Genomic DNA, 16,076 nt, shown 5'->3' with positions numbered 1-16,076 from the left:
AAATGGGCTCATTGACTATTTTGAACGTAACATCGAGGAAGATGTTAGGGTATAATATAGAGCATGGGTTCCAACTCAAAGGACTTAGTCCAAACATAGTCAAAAGATCTGAACTCAGGAGGTGAGGTGAGATTGACTGCTCTTTGTGTCATGGCATCATTTGACTTGAGTGTGCCATCAAGGAGCCCCAGCAAAACTAAAGCCAGTAAAAATCAGAAGGAAAACACTCTTCTGATTGGTATCACACCTAGTACAAAGGAAGATGGTTGAGGTTGCTGGACATCAACCAATTTAGTCCCAGGGCATCTCTGCAGGAGTTCTTAAGGCGAGTGTCCTGGGATCAGCCACCTTAAGCTGATTCATCAATAACCTTCCCTCCACCATAAAGTCAAAAATAGAGGGTTACATTCACTAATAATTGTACAATGTCCAGCACCACTCACAGATCTTCATATACTGAATGGCCAAATACTGCAAGTCCAGTACAACGTTCAGACTCAGGTTGATAAGTGGCAGGTGACATTCATGTTCACAATTGTAAAGCAATGACCATTTCCACAATTCACAATTTAGTCTCACATTCAATTAAATTATCATTACTGAACTGCCCACTATCAACTTCCCAAGAAATACAATTCAACAGAAACTGACCTGGATCAACCATGTAGGTACTGTAACTACAAAAGTGGTTGAGAGGCTGGGAATTCTATGGTGAGTAATTCATTTGCTGGCTCCCCAAAGTATATCCATCCTATAAGGCACAGATTAGATGTAATGGAATAATCTCCATTTTCTTGAATGCGCGCAGCTCCAACAATACTCAAAAAAACTCAACATCCAGGACAAAACTGTCCATTTTATTGAAACCAATCAACTTAAACATCACTTCTCCTTCCAATGATGCACAGTATCAGCAGTGTGTACCTTCTACAAGGCTCAAGATTACAACTGATCAAGGTTCCCTCAACAACACCTTCCAAATACATGACCTCTATTACTAAGGAAGACAGGGGCAGCAGATAAATGGGAATACCACCATCTGAAAGTTCCTCTCCCAGCCTAATTCTATCCTAACTTGGAACTATACGCCACTGTTGCTGGGTCAAATTCCTTGAACTCACAAATAATACAGTACACAATGTTTCAACAGTTCAAGAAGTAGCTCACCATCAACTTCTCAAGAATGATTAGGAATGGGCAGTAGATGTTGGTCTAATCAACAATGCTTACATTCTGTGAAAGAATTAGTAAAGAAAGTATAATTTTAGATAGCCTGAGTGAGCCACATCTGGATGCTATTGCTTTTGTCGTTATATTGTGAAATCCTGTGAATGTTAAAAGTGTGTGAAATTTGGAGATTCAGGAGGAATTTCTTTCTTAAGACTTCTTTATTAAGAGTATTCTTATGGTACTCGAATATTATTCTGATTTTATATTATTCTGATCAGTGTTACTGATCATCCTTAAACACTACAAAATTAATTTTATGAGGTGTGTAGTTGTTAGACCCCAACCATCCATATCCCTATGACAGATTCTAGATTAGAGTGGTGCTGGAAAAGTACAGCAGTTCAGGCAGCATCTGAGGAGGAGGAAAATCGACGTTTCGGGCAAAAGCCCTTCATCAGGAATAGAGGTAGAGTGCCTGCAGGATGGAGAGATAAATGAGAGGAGAGTGAGGTTGGGGGAAGGTAGCAAAGAGTACACTGGGTGAATGGGGGTGGGGATGAAGGTGATAAGTCAGAGAGGAGGGTGGAGTGGATAGGTGGAAAGGAAGATAGGCAAGTAGGACAAGTCATGGGGACAATGCTGAGCTGGAAGTTTGGAACTGGGGTGAGGTGGGGGAAGGGGAAATGAGGAAACTGGTGAAATCCAAGTTGATGCCCTGGGGTTGAAGTGTTCCGAGGCGAACCCCAGGTCATCTCCTCTGCCCTGAAGCTCTTTGCCCTCCTCTCATCCCCACCCCCATTCACCCAGTGTACTCTTTGCTACCTTCCCGCACCCTCCTCCCTGACCTCCATCCCCACCCCCATTCACCTATTGTACTCTATGCTACTTTCTCCCCACCCCCACCCTCCTCTCATTTATCTCTCCACGCTGCAGGCACTCTGCCTCTATTCCTGAAGGGATTTTGCCCGAAATGTCGATTTTCGTGCTCCTCGGATGCTGCCTGAACTGCTCTGCTTTTCCAGCACCACTCTCATCTAGAATCTGGTTTCCAGCATCTGCAGTCATTGTTTTTACCTATATCCCTATGACAGCAAACTGTTCATAAGTTTTTGTTCATAGATTAGTAAGGATTACTTTTAATAGCTGCATTGTTTGTCAGTTTCTCGATTTTGGTATACCGGAGTAAAGAATTACAATAATATTTACAGATCAACCAAAATATTTAGCTGAACCATGACCTTTTATTGTAAGTATCTGATTAATACTTACAGTTGTAAACATATATATGTCAGCTACGCTAAATGAAAAACTACTGTTCAAAATAAGATAGATTGAGAAACCCTATTATTTCAGTATTTTATTATTCTTGTCAGTAAGATAGACTTCATAGTGGCAACATCACAGGTTTTCTGTTTACTGTACCTCCAATTAATATCTTTTAGAGGAGTAATATTAAACTTTTTGCTGCCGTGCTGAGTTGATGTGGTGTGAGCAATATTCTGTCTTGTGGATGTTGACAGGAAGTTCTGTAACATGTTCTAAATCTTATATTTTCAACTTGTTGTGAAACCAAACGTTTACACAAGCTGTTATTCACTCCATGAAAATAACTGTATTTGAATCACAAAAGGTCCAGGGAATGTCCCTGTTCTAAGGAAATACTTGATATGGCTGCCACGAACTTAAGTGGGCACAGAGAGAATAGTGCAGCAGTCTGTTCCACACATGAGGACAACTTTAAAATCTCATGAATTCTTGATTTCATTGGCGCTACGTGCTCTTTGCTACCTCATCCAAGTGTTCACATACAAGAAGGAAGAGAATTTTATAAGTCAGACATTGCTTAGCTAGATTACACTGTAGGTCATTGCGCACAGGAGTGATGTGGTGAACAAGTTGCCCACCTTCCTATTAATATTAGATATTCTACATCATTAGATGGATATCCTTGAACCATGACACTTACTTTAAAAATCCTCTCTACCGAAATGTTCTTATTTATTAAAGGCAACAGAAAAGTTCAATTTAACACAAAAGAAAAGCGGAAAGAGATGTCTCCTCCATTTGTGCACCGTTCCCTCTGCTTTGCACTGGAAAGTTAACCTGGCCCATGGGCTCACGTCTTGGGAGCAGGGCTGTTCACCTGCGTTTTGACTCAAGGGGTTTTGAAACATTACCAATCAGTCACGCTGACATATCTTTGGTTTGTCTTTTTAATCAATGACAATACACTGACTTTAACTTGAAATGTGTAAATTTGAAAATGATCACAGCACTTTAGTTCATATTCATTCAAGAACTTTACGCTGGCTGTCTTTTCCCTGTCAAATTTTCAGAAATAATTTAATGATTTCCTTATAAAAGCCCCAACAGGAACACAACGATGTGACTGGTCAGTGATAGCATCCCGAATACTGTAATTATTCTGCCCTTGGAACAAAACGGATAAAACAACGTAATGTGGAAATACGTCCTGTATATATTGTGGATAGTTTACACAACTCACTTAGGATTGTTCAACACAGACCACAGCTTTTAGGCTTCTCTTGCAACATGAAGCCTCAGCAGTGAGTTTGCGACTTTGTATCTGTTTTCGTGGGCTGAACATTCTCATTTCTGCTAAGAGCTGTCTCTGCGTCAATCTATTTCCCATTCAACAAGAGGCTCCAATACCCGAAGCAGTAAAATATAACAAGATACGCTGGATACAGCAGTTTCATTTACATCTAAAAACAAAACGCTGGTTAATATTTCAGATACAATCTGTGTCAATCCTCGGCAGGTATCTCCGGAGATCCGCGCTGCCTCGAATAATGGCACCGGATGGTAGAAGCTAGACTCCGCCCCGCAACACCTTGGATTGGACCAGCAATCAAATCCCAACCCGAAACAGGACACTTTTAACTTACATCCAAAGCTCACTGGCTCCTGCATCTGTTCATTACATTGTTGCTAAATCGGAAGTTGGTATTTAAAGTGTCGCCATCATTGTAAGGAATTATCTATGTAGTTCACAAACTAACCTCTGTAGCTCACTAGAAATGGAGAATCGTGTAGTCATGTTCCGTCACTGTGGGAAGGATATTTATTGCTTTAATGTACCCGAGCAGTGTCCGATCTGTGGTCAGAGTCTCCTGGGACGAAGATTAGAAGATGCCCCGGTCAGTATTCCCAACTCCTTTGTAGATGGTCATCACGAAAAGTGCTCATTCCTGATTAAACCGACTAAAGGATCATTCTTGAGGTAAAGTCAAACGGAGACATTAAGCTGAGTTGACTGCATCTCTGGTGCAAAAGAAGCAAGCTAAAATATATCTGTATAATTTAAAATAATAAGCCACATTTTAGAGAAGAGCAGCAAGGAATATTAATGTGATCTTTTCCAACAAACAGATTGAGGATGGTGTACTATCTAACGTTAGTGCAATAGTGTGGATTGAAGTTGCAAGATAGCAACATGTGGAAATCCTTGCATCATTTGCACATCCACCTTGTTAGGACCATTCATAGAGTCATAGAGATGTACAGCATGGAAACAGACCCTTCGGTCCAACCTGTCCATGTCGACCAGATATCCCAACCCAATCTAGTCCCACCTGCCAGCACCTGGCCCATATCCCTCCAAACCCTTCCTATTCATATACCCAAATGCCTCTTAAATGTTGCAATTGTACCAGCCTCCATCACATCCTCTGGCAGCTCATTCCATACACGTACCACCCTCTGCTTGAAATAGTTGCCCCTTAGGTCTCTTTTATATCTTTCCCCTCTCACCCTAAACCTATGCCCTCTAGTTCTGGACTCCCCAACTCCAGGGAAAAGACTTTGCTTATTTATCCTATCCATGCCCCTATCTCCCTCAATGTGAAACTGAGAAGGAAAATTAAGCTCAGCCTGAAGTCTGAGATTTCTGTGCGGCTATACAGGACATTGTTTGGGCCACTGTTGGAATATTGTGTGCAATTCTGGTCTCCTTCCTATCGGAAAGATGTTGTGAAACTTGAAAGGATTCAGAAAAGATTTACAAGGATGTTGCCAGGGTTGGAGGATCTGAGCTACAGGGAGAGGCTGAACAGGCTGGGGCTGTTTTCCCTGGAGCGTCGGAGGCTGAGGGGTGACCTTATAGAGGTTACAAAATTATGAGGGCATAGGTTTAGGGTGAGAGGGGAAAGATGTAAAAGAGACCTAAAGGGGCAACTATTTCACGCAGAGGGTGGTACGTATATGGAATGAGCTGCCAGAGGATGTGGTGGAGGCTGGTACAATTGCAACATTTAAGAGGCATTTGGATGGGTAGATGAATAGGAAGAGTTTGGAGGGATATAGGCCTGGTGCTGGCAGGTGGGACTAGATAGGGTTGGGATATCTGGTCAGCACGGACGGGTTGGACCAAAGTGTCTGTTTCCATGCTGTACATCTCTATGACTCTATGATTGACTGACTGAGCAGACTTGCTGGGCTGGAAGGCCTAAATTGGCTCCTATATTTTACTGTTATTTCATAGCCAGAGTCTCATTGTCCAAGTGACTATCTCAAATAGCTTGCTGCCACTCAGTTGAGTATTCAGGTGATTATCTGGATGTTTTGCTAATGAAGTTTGCCCTCATTTATTCTCCTTCAAGGTAATTGTTCCTGGTGAGGCTTTGCTGATAGGTTTCCTCCATTTCAAAAACTTTTAAATGTTGAAGGTGCAAAGATGCAAATGTTTAGCCACCTTTAAATGTGATTGCAAATCTGTGGAATGTGGCCTTAGCCTTTATAAAATAAAATAAATTCATGGTTTCTTGCCAATAAATTCATGAAGTCATTTATAAACTCTGGTTTCACAACAGCATTCTGGAGCAATTCCTACTTATTGCAATGCAACCACTAGAACTCATCTGAAAAGTAGCTGTGGATCTTGAAATTCCAATCCAAGTCAGAAACCTTAGTTCCAAGCTTTTCTTTAATTCACTTGTGGGACATTTGCATTGCTTGCTGGCCAGCATTTATTGCCTGATCTGAATTGCCCTTGAGAAGGTGGTGGTGGTGGTGAGCAAACTGCTTTGTCCTGGGTGGTGTCAAGCTTCTTGAGTTTTGTTGGAGCTGCACACATCCAAGGAAGTGGGAAGTATTCTGTCACACTCCTGCCTTGTGCCTTGTACATGGTGGACTGATTTTGTGGGGTCAGGAGGGGAGTTACTTGCTGCTGACCTGCCTCTGACCTGCCCTTGCAGCTGTTGTTTTTATATGGCTATTCCAGTTCAGTTTCTGGTTGAAGGTAACTCCCAGGGTGTTGATCGTCGGGGATTGAATGGTTGTCAAGAATGATGGTTAGAATGTCTTAATTGGAGGGGTCATTGCTTGGTATTTGTGACATACAAATGTTACTTGCCACTTATCAGCTCAAGCCCAGATATTGTCTGGGTCCATTTGCATTTATAAATTGACTGCTTCAATACCTGAGGAGTCACTAATGGTGCTGAACTTTGTGCAGTTATCAGCAAACATTCCCAATTCTGACCTTATGACAGATGGAAGGTCACTGATGAAGCAGCTGGAGGTGACAGAGGAAATCCTGCAGTGATGTCCTGAAGCTGAGATGACTGACCTCCAATAACTATCAAACTATGTGTCAACTATGACTCTAACCAGCAGGGAGTTTTCCCTCTGACTCTCATTGATTCCAGTTTTGCTAGGGCTCGTCAATGCTACCCCCAGTCAAATGCAGCTTTGATGTCAAGGGCGTCACTGTCACCTCACTTCTGGCATTCAGGTTTTTTTATTTTGTTCCCTGTAAAAACTGTACAGAACTGATTTAGAATCTTTGTAGGTACTTGTAGACATTTCTTTAATGAATAAAAGATATTTTTGAAATAAAATGTTCAGCTCATTTGTCCATGTTTGAATCAAGGTTGTAAAGATGTCAGGAGCTGAGAGACTCTGGTGGAACCCAAATTGGTCGTCACTGAGTGGGTTATTGCTGAGCTGATGCTGCTTGATAGCACTGTTGATGACCCCTTCCGTCACTTTACTGATGATTGGGGGTAGACTGATGGGGCAGTAATTGGCTGAGTTGGATTTATCCTGCTTTTTGTGTACAGAATATACCTGGGCAATTTTCCACATTGGTGTTATATTTTAGAAAAGTTTTCATGCAGAAGGGGGTGCAGAAAATATTTGAGAATGATTGAAGTCCCCTATTTATAGAACTAATTTCATGGATAGATTGGAACAGTTGGGATAGTTCTCCTTAAAAAGAATTAGAACATTAAATAGAACATTACAGCACAGTTCAGGCTCTTCAGAGTTTTCAGAGTGTGTGGTTAGGATTTGAGCTACAACTTTTGAGGTTGTTAAAGAAGTAAATTCAATTGTAGCTTTCAAAAGTGAATTGGTTAATAATTGGAAGAGAAAGAAAAAATCAGGTCAAATGTGCAATGGATGCAAGAGAGGCTAGGTTGTATCTGCAGAGAGTTAGCACATAGACAACAGACTGAATAGTCTCCTGCGCTGTAACTACAGTGGAAACTTGGTTATCCAAACATGATGGGCAGGCACTATTTCGTTCAGATAATCAATTATTCAGAAAATTGATTAAATGCCTTTCCTATGGGGCTCAGAGTTTTAAAGTCTGCTCCCAATTCTGGAGACTGCAGCAGCACAGAGCACATGAGACCCCACCACCAACACCACCCTCCTCTTGTCCCCCGGCCAACACCGTCCCCCAATCCAGTCCAACACACCCCCTGCTCCCAACCTGGTCCAAACCCGCCCCCGGCCCCCCAACCCAGTCCAACACCACACTCCCCCGCTCCCAACCCGGTCCAATACCACCCCCCAGCACAAAGCGCACAAGCCCCTGTCCACTCCCGGCCCCTCTCCAGGGCATCTGGAGTGCACACAAACAACAAGACCGCTGCTGCTGCCTTTGTGGGGTAAGTCTCCCAATAGCGCATGCGCGTGCACACACACACACCGACATCCACACACACAACTTTTTACTGCAAAATTTTGACAGGTTCCATGTTTACCCTGTACAGGGCAATATTGGAGAGATTATTCCTGGGATTGGGGGGGGGGGGGGGGGGGCGGGCGAGGAGGGTGGAGGATGGGGTACATCCCTCTGTAGAACTCCAGGGGGAGTGTGGGTAGAGAGAGAGGTTGGGAGATCAGTCATTTGATGAAGGTGCCTGTTTAATCACTGTAAACAAAAGACGCGATCACTGCTGGAAACACGCCTTTGATGTAATGTTTCTATCAGGACCTTGAGATGTCCTTCAGATAATCCGATTTTCGGATAATTGGAATTCGGATAACCAAATTTCCTCTGTATTCGGAATCTTTCTTTTGTGTGCTTTCTTATTTGTTTACATTCAGTTTATGTGTAAGAAATTTGGTGAGTGGCTCAGTGGTTAGCACCAGGGACCCAGGTTCATTTCCATGTTCAGGTGACTGTGTAAACTCTGCACATTCTCCCCATATCTCCCCATCTCCAGATTCCTCCCACAGTACACGACGTGCAGGTTAGGTGGATTAGCCATGCTAAATTGCCGCGTAGTGTCCCAAGGATGTGTAGGCTAGGTGGATTAGTCATGGGAAATGCTTTTTAGAGAATCAGTGTGGACTCAATGGACCAAATGACCTGGTTCCACACTGTAGGGATTCTATTGTTCTGAAGGACAGTAGTTTAACATCTATTTATATTTTGTTATCCAGAGATTATGATGGGAGATCTGATCTTCATGTTGGAATTTCAAATACCAGTGGTGAGTTTTAAATTAAATCGCATTTCTTTTTCTAAAAAAAATGTAATTTAAACACAAGATGACAGATACTCAGAACACCTTAATATAGTAAGTATAGTGAAGGATGCAGAGTTTAAGAATTTTAGGACAAGAGTGTTCTGAACTATTTTCTAATTTTAATTTTATTTCTTATTTGGAGGATTATTGGGAATTTGAAATGAAACCTAGAATTTTGACATTAATAACTGAGCTAATTGCTACTCCTGTCTCAGCCAGGGGAAACTATCTGTGGCATTGCTCCTGCACTCTTCATGATCAGGCGGTGTGCTTATACAAGTAAACTCACCACAGTCCTTCGGGGCCATACAGCTACTCCCTCATTACAGAGAGAGAGAGAGAGAGAGAGAGAATGAGGACTGATTGTGGTTTAACCTGAGGGTCACCATGCCTCAGGTGAGGGGATAGGTTGACAAAGAGAGTCCTTCATGGTAACCTCCGCCAATGTGAGAATTGAACTTATGCTGTTGGCATCACAGTGCATTGCAAAGCAGCCAACTGAGCTAACCAAACGTTTTTGTGCTTGTACATTGCAGTGAAGGAGCCTTTTACCATGAACAAACAACTAGAGACCAGAAGAACGATGTTAGTCTTATGGGAGAAATCTATGATACACCATTTAATATATATGTGCTACATGTAGTAGCCTTTTTCACACTATAAATCTTTTATTTTTGTAGGAGTTGTGTATAATTACATTGAAACTGGTGTCCAGAGAGATGGTTGTGGTTGGGAAGAATGTGTTTGTGTTCCACTAGTACAACCAGACATGTACAGTTTAATTAACCAGTGGGATATTTACTTGGAGCAGTTTTCCACAGCTGATTTATGGCTACCAAACAGGTATGGATTGTAGCACAGGCTCATTTGGCCTGTCAAGTTCATGTTGATGATTTTGCCACATGTAACATTGATTTTAATCAAATTCTTTGGTTCAATCCCCACAGTTTTTGTATAAGTTTTGAAACACATCTAATTTTATTTTGAAATAACTTATGGGTTCCACTTCAGCCATTTTTGTGGCAGACAGTTCCACACTTATTTATCCTCTGTGACTACAGTAGATTTAATACAAATGATAGTGTCGCATTGATCACAGTGGCTAAATCTCATTGCATAATTAATCCATGTGACTCGTATTATATGGACCACTGAACTGAAGCTGTTACATGTGAATGTTCCAATTGTAGCTCTGATTTTCTATAGCAGCATTAGAATTTACACTTTGAGACTTTTTTTTAATTAGGAAATTTGTATGCTTTGGTAAAATCATAAGGTATCACACTTCTATACATTTCTCTTTAGGTGCTCCATTTCAGATGTTTTCTCCTATTTTATACCAATGGTTAACTGCACTAATAGGCATCATGCCGAAACATGATGATCTGAGCAGGTGTAGCTTTGTTTCATTGGTCTGTAATGTACCCTTTTGTGGAGGTGATGATATAATGACATTGTAGGTGGTCTAGTAATCCAGAGACTCAGGTAATGCTCTGAGGCCAGATTCCTACCACAGCAGATGGTGTAATTTGAATTGAAAAATAATCTGGAATCAAAAATCTAATGGAACTCATGTTAAACGTTCCAAAACTCATCTGGTTCACAACGAAATCTGCCATCCTTACCTTGTCTAACCTGTGTGTGATTTCAGACCATCAGGAATGTAGTTGACTCTAAATCTACTCTGTGAAATAGCCTAGCAAACCAGTTGGTTGAATCAAACTGGTAAAAATTCTCAAAAGGAATGAAACCAAACTAAACCCACCTGGCACCGGAAACACCAATTGTTAACTCAGCCCTGTTGCCCTGCTGAGTCCTCCTTTCTTACCTCTGGAGTCTCTAGCAGGTGGTAAGGGAACCAATGAAAATGAAAATATATACTTGACCTCATCTTCACCAACCTGCTTGTCGCAGATGCATCTCTCCATGACAATATCAGTAAGAGCTACCACTGCATGGTCCTTTTTTGGAGAAAATGTCCTGCCTTGACATTGAGAATATGTCATGTTTTGTGGCACTATCACTGTGCTAAATGGGAGAGGCTTCAAACAAATTTAACAACAGACTGGAAATTCATCAGGTATTGTGGTTTAACAGCAGCAATCCAACACAATCTCTAGCTTCCTTGCCAGCTAGAGATTCAACACAATCTCGAGCCTCCTTGCCAACATATTCCCACTCTACTATCAATACTTAGCCAGAGGTTTAACTATTGTTCAATGAAAAGTGTAGGAGAGCATGAGAGGAGTAGTAGCAGGCAAACCTAACACTAAGGAAAAATGGAAAGATCACTTGTATACCAACCAGCATAAGCAGCGAGTGATAGACAGGACTATGCATTCTACAACTAACACATCAGATCTAAGGTCTGCAGTCTTGCCACATCCAGTCACAAGTGGTCATAGAGTCATAGAGATGTACAGCATGGAAACAGACCCTTCATCCAACTTGTCTATGCCGACAAGATATCCCAACCCAAATCTAGTCCCACCTGCCAACACCCGGCCCATATCGCTCCAAGCCCTTCCGTTTCATATATCTATCCGGATGCCTTTTAAATGTTGCAATTGTACCAGCCTCCACCACTTCCTCTGGCAGCTCATTCTATACATGTACCACCTTCTGCAAGAAAACGTTGCCCCTTAGGTCTCTTTTATATCTTTCCCCTCTCACCCTAAACCTATGCCCTCTAGTTCTGGACTCCTCCACCCTAGGGAAAAGACTTTGTCTATTTATGCTGTCCATGCCCCTCATGATTTTATAAACCTCTATAAGGTCAGTCCGCAGCCTCCGACGCTGAAGGGAAAACAGCCCCAGCCTATTCAACCTCTCCCTATAGCTCAAATCCTCCAACCCTGGCAACATCCTTGTAAATCTTTTCTGAATTCTTTTAAGTTTCACAACATCCTTCCGATAGGAATGAGATCAGAATTGCACCCAGTATTCCAACAGTGGCCTAACCATTGTCCTGTATAGGCGCAACATGACCTCCCAACTCCTGTACTCAATACTCTGACCAATAAAGGAAAGCATACCAAACGCCTTCTTCACTATCCTATCTATCCGCGGCTGTACTTTCAAGGACCTATGAACCTGCACTCCAAGGTCTCTTTGTTCAGCAACACTCTCGAGGACCTTACCATTAAGTGTATAAGTCCTGCTAAGATTTGCTTTCCCAAAATGCAGCACCTCACATTAATCTAAATTAAACTCCATCTGCCACTCCTCAGCCCATTGGCCCATCTGATCAAGTTCCTGTTGTAATCTGGGGTAACCTTCTTCGCTGTCCACTACAGCTCCAATTTTGGTGTCATCAGCAAACTTACTAACTATACCTCCAATGTTCTATCCAAATCATTTATATAAATGATGCAAAGTAGCAGATCCAGCACTGATCTGTGTAGCACTCCACTGGTCACAGGCCTCCAGTCTGAAAAACTAACCTCCACCACCCTTTGTCTTCTACCTTTGAGCCAGTTCTGTATCCAAATGGCTAGTTCTCCCTGTATTCCATGAGATCTAACCTTGCTAACCAGTCTTCCATGAGGAACTTTGTCAAACACCTTACAGAAATCCATATGGATCCCTTATCAAAAACGCCACTCCCCTTCTTCTCTTGCCTCCCTTTCTATCCTTCCTGTAGCATTTGTATCCTGGAACATTAAGCTGCCAGTCCTGTCCATCCCTGAGCCACATTTCTGTAATTGCTATGATATCCCAGTCCCATGTTCCTACCCATGCCCTGAGTTCATCTGCCCTCCCTATTAGGCCTCTTGCATTGAAAGAAATGCTGTTTAATTTATCAGTCCTACCTTGTTCTCTGCTTTGTCCCTGTCTGCCCTGACTGTTTGACTCACTTCTTTTCTCAACTTTACCAGTCTCCGATTAATCTCTTTCCTCGCTATCTCCCTGGGATCCTCCCTCCCAACCGTAGTAGTTTAAATCCTCCCCAGCAAATGGTGTTCAACAATTAAGCAACATGTTGGGGGAGGAGACTCTGTAAGTCTCTATATCAGTGATGAGAGAACCAGCACAGGATAAGACTGAAGCATTTGTAACATTCTGCAGCGAGTAATGTTGAGTGGATGATCCATCTCGGCCTCCTCCAGAGGTTCCCATTGTCAGAGAAGCCAGTTTTCAGCCAATTCACTTCACACCAGGTGATATCAAGAAATGGCTGGGCAGAGAATACAGCAAAGTTTATGGATCTTGACAATATTCTGACCAATCTGCTAGCCCTTTACTGGAATGTGAGCATATTTAGATGTTGGACAAAGTCAGGCTGGGCTTTGTTGTGAAGGGTGGTCCATTGCAATTGTGGCAAAAAGCCATTTGAAGATATTGGCATCGCTGAAACTCACTTAGCTTAAGGCAAAAACTTTGAGAATGGATTGACTGGGAGAAAAAGAATAATATTCTGGAGCATCACAACAGTAGAATTCCCATTTATATTACACAGCTGATCAAGAACAAGTATCTGTAACTGACTTTTGCTTTGAAAGTAACGAAGTCTCTTTGTTACTGCACAGTGACACAACAAAGCACATGTTGGAGTAAATTCCAGTCCTTTTTAAGGGCAACTCCTTTTCACATTTTCATTATGACTCTACATATGTTGTGTATACATAATACAGCCCCCTCTAATGTAGACCTGTTAAAGAAAATCCACATTATCATCCAATTCCATCTGACCATTATTAACCTACAAGTATCACATGACACAGTGCAGTAGAGTTCAACTTTTCCGTCCACAGGTCCTCACTTCTATGTAATCAGCAGTTCAAAGTACTGTTTAATAAGGTAAAAACAATGACTACAGATGCCGAAAACCAGATTCTGGAGTAGAGTGGTGCTGGAAAAGCACAGCAGTTCAGGCAGCATCCGAGGAACAGGAAAATCGACGTTTCGGCAGGGCTTTTGCCTGAAATGTCGATTTTCCTACTGTTTAATAACCATGTCAATCAAAGGAATTGATTTTCTAAAAGCAATTGTTATTCTGCATAATTATAGGTACAATGAATATGAGCACAACTGCTATTCCTACGCATTGACCTTCATCAACCGTGTGTTGGCAGCACAAAGTAAACGACAGTTGAGTAGGACAGAATTTACCGAGAGGTTTGTGGTTCCACAGACAAAACGAGCCTCCAGATATATCACACTTCATCGAGAGTTATGCAGAAGCTACTTTTATATCACAGATGGCCTACAATCTGAAGAAATCAGCAGCCGGTTTTTTTTAAAGAAAAATTAGATTTAATCATATCAGAAGAAATATACTTGGAAGAAAATTATTAAAATTACCACCATATTAATAGCACCACATTTCATAATGTTTTCAATTGGTAATAAAAATACACTGTGATCTGTGATTATTAATGTAAAACAGTCTTTAATTTTTCTTATGTATTGAAAATTAATCAATGATTTAGGTGATTGAAAATAATATTTAAAGTAATATAATGTCTATATAGTATTTATTGAAGTTTACACTATAAGTAAAAATTAACAATCATATTGATTTTATTTTACAAGGGTAATTTTCTGATTTGTTAATTGTCCAGAGTTTGGGATGTACTTGCATTATTCACCTCGCTTTTCCTCAGCTAAGAAATTTCCCCCACCATAGTTGACATAACCCTCGACTGTGTCCAACCCATCTCCCACATTTCTGTCCTCACCCCTTCCTTTCCCTCCCAGCACAATGATAGGGTTCCCCTTGTCCACATCTTCCATTCCACAGTATCTCTAAATTCAAAAGGATCACCTGCCATATCTGCCACTTCCAGGAGGATCCACCACCAAACACATTCTCCCCCCACCAACTGTCAGCATTTCTCAAGTACCGTCCCTCTGTGTCAGCAAAGTCCACTCCTCCATCATTCCTAATACTCCCTCATTCCCCCATGGCACCTTCCCATGCAATTGCAGTAGGTGTAACACTGCTCCCTCCTACTCTCCACGGCCCCAAACACGTCTTCCAAATGAAGCAACATTTTACTTATATCTGCTCACAGTTTGGTCTCCATTACATTGGGGAGACACAGCATAAACAGGGCGACCACTTTGCAGAACACTTCTGCTTTGTCGTTTACGTAAAATCCCAACCTTCCAGTTGCTTGCTATTTCAACAAACCACCGCGCTCCCATTGTTCTGTGCCAGCTGTACTTTACACTGAAGCTCAGTGCAAGCTGGAGCTGGAATACATCATTTTCCATTAAGGCTTTTTACAGCATCTAGGACTCAATATTGAATTTTACAACTTCACAGCATGACTTTTGTATCCAAGAATTTTTTTACATCCTCCAATCTCTACTCCACACCAAATTATATATATATATAATTATATACACATACAAGTTGTGTCTTGTTGACATTGCTCTCAGCAGAGGGGACCCATTTTCACACCTTCATTTACATCCATCAGTTTCAATCCCCATTAGCAACCCCTTTGTCTTTGGTTCTAAGCAATCTGATCCATTTGCTCCTTCCCCTCCTTCATTCCACAGCTATTTTTCATTTTCCAATCCCTTCTAATTCTGAAGAAGAGCCATTTGGACTCAAAACTTCAATTCTGTTTCTCCACTGATGCTGCCAGACCTGCTAACTTTCCTAGGACTTCCTGATTTTATTGGAGATCTCCAGCATCCGCACTATTTTGCTTTTCTGTGAGGAGGTTGTCCCTCCAGATTAAGACTGTTGATTGAATTACAGCATCAACAGATAAGCATTGAATGGTAGAAGAAACTGTATTTCAGAATTATCAGTCATAGTGGATGATTTGACATTAAACTGCCAACACCTCAAGAAATGAAATGGTAATTCAATTTGCGGATAATGTAAAATTTACATCTCTAAATTACTTTATTTTCCATTTAATTATTGAGAGCATCATTTTCCGATTCACTGGGATTACATTAATTGTTTTCAGAGAGGGAAATCTGTTGAGTTTGGCCCTTATTTGGAGTAGAAAATGTGTTGCTGAAAAAGCGCAGCAGGTCAGGCAGCATCCAGGGAACAGGAGAATTGACGTTTCGGGCATAAGCCCTTCTTCAGGAATGAGGAAAGTGTGTCCAGCAGGCTAAGATAAAAGGTAGGGAGGAGGGACTTGGGGGAGGGGC

At 41.6% G+C, this 16,076-nt stretch overlaps 2 protein-coding genes across 3 annotated transcripts in view; one reads left to right on the top strand and one right to left on the bottom strand.

The window, feature by feature from the left end:
* mkrn2 (makorin, ring finger protein, 2) overlaps nucleotides 1–3,858 on the bottom strand; it is a 29,020-nt gene extending 25,162 nt beyond the window's left edge. Inside the window, exon 1 of the mRNA XM_087994254.1 lies at nucleotides 3,677–3,858. The gene's annotated coding sequence lies outside the window, so the exon portion shown is untranslated. The remainder of the gene's footprint in view (nucleotides 1–3,676) is intronic.
* A 214-nt stretch (nucleotides 3,859–4,072) lies between these two features.
* LOC122558961 (MKRN2 opposite strand protein) lies at nucleotides 4,073–14,475 on the top strand. 2 transcript variants are annotated; one of them, XM_043707964.2, is made up of 4 exons: nucleotides 4,073–4,414; nucleotides 8,869–8,918; nucleotides 9,635–9,797; nucleotides 13,965–14,475. In XM_043707964.2, the coding sequence occupies exons 1-4, from the start codon at nucleotides 4,212–4,214 to the stop codon at nucleotides 14,206–14,208; spliced, it is 660 nt and encodes a 219-aa protein (XP_043563899.2). In that variant the 5' UTR covers nucleotides 4,073–4,211; the 3' UTR covers nucleotides 14,209–14,475. The 2 variants fall into 2 exon arrangements, with proteins under 2 accessions (XP_043563899.2, XP_043563900.2); XM_043707965.2 differs by having other exon boundaries at nucleotides 4,189–4,331.
* The last annotated feature ends 1,601 nt before the right edge of the window (nucleotides 14,476–16,076 follow it).

The sequence above is a fragment of the Chiloscyllium plagiosum genome, unplaced genomic scaffold, assembly GCF_037043375.1.
Source record: "Chiloscyllium plagiosum isolate Xiang-an unplaced genomic scaffold, Cpla_swu_hap1 HiC_scaffold_14, whole genome shotgun sequence".
Classification (NCBI taxonomy): domain Eukaryota; kingdom Metazoa; phylum Chordata; class Chondrichthyes; order Orectolobiformes; family Hemiscylliidae; genus Chiloscyllium; species Chiloscyllium plagiosum.
The sequence above is the reverse complement of the archived record's forward strand: the minus strand, read 5'-3'. Positions and strand labels throughout refer to the sequence as shown.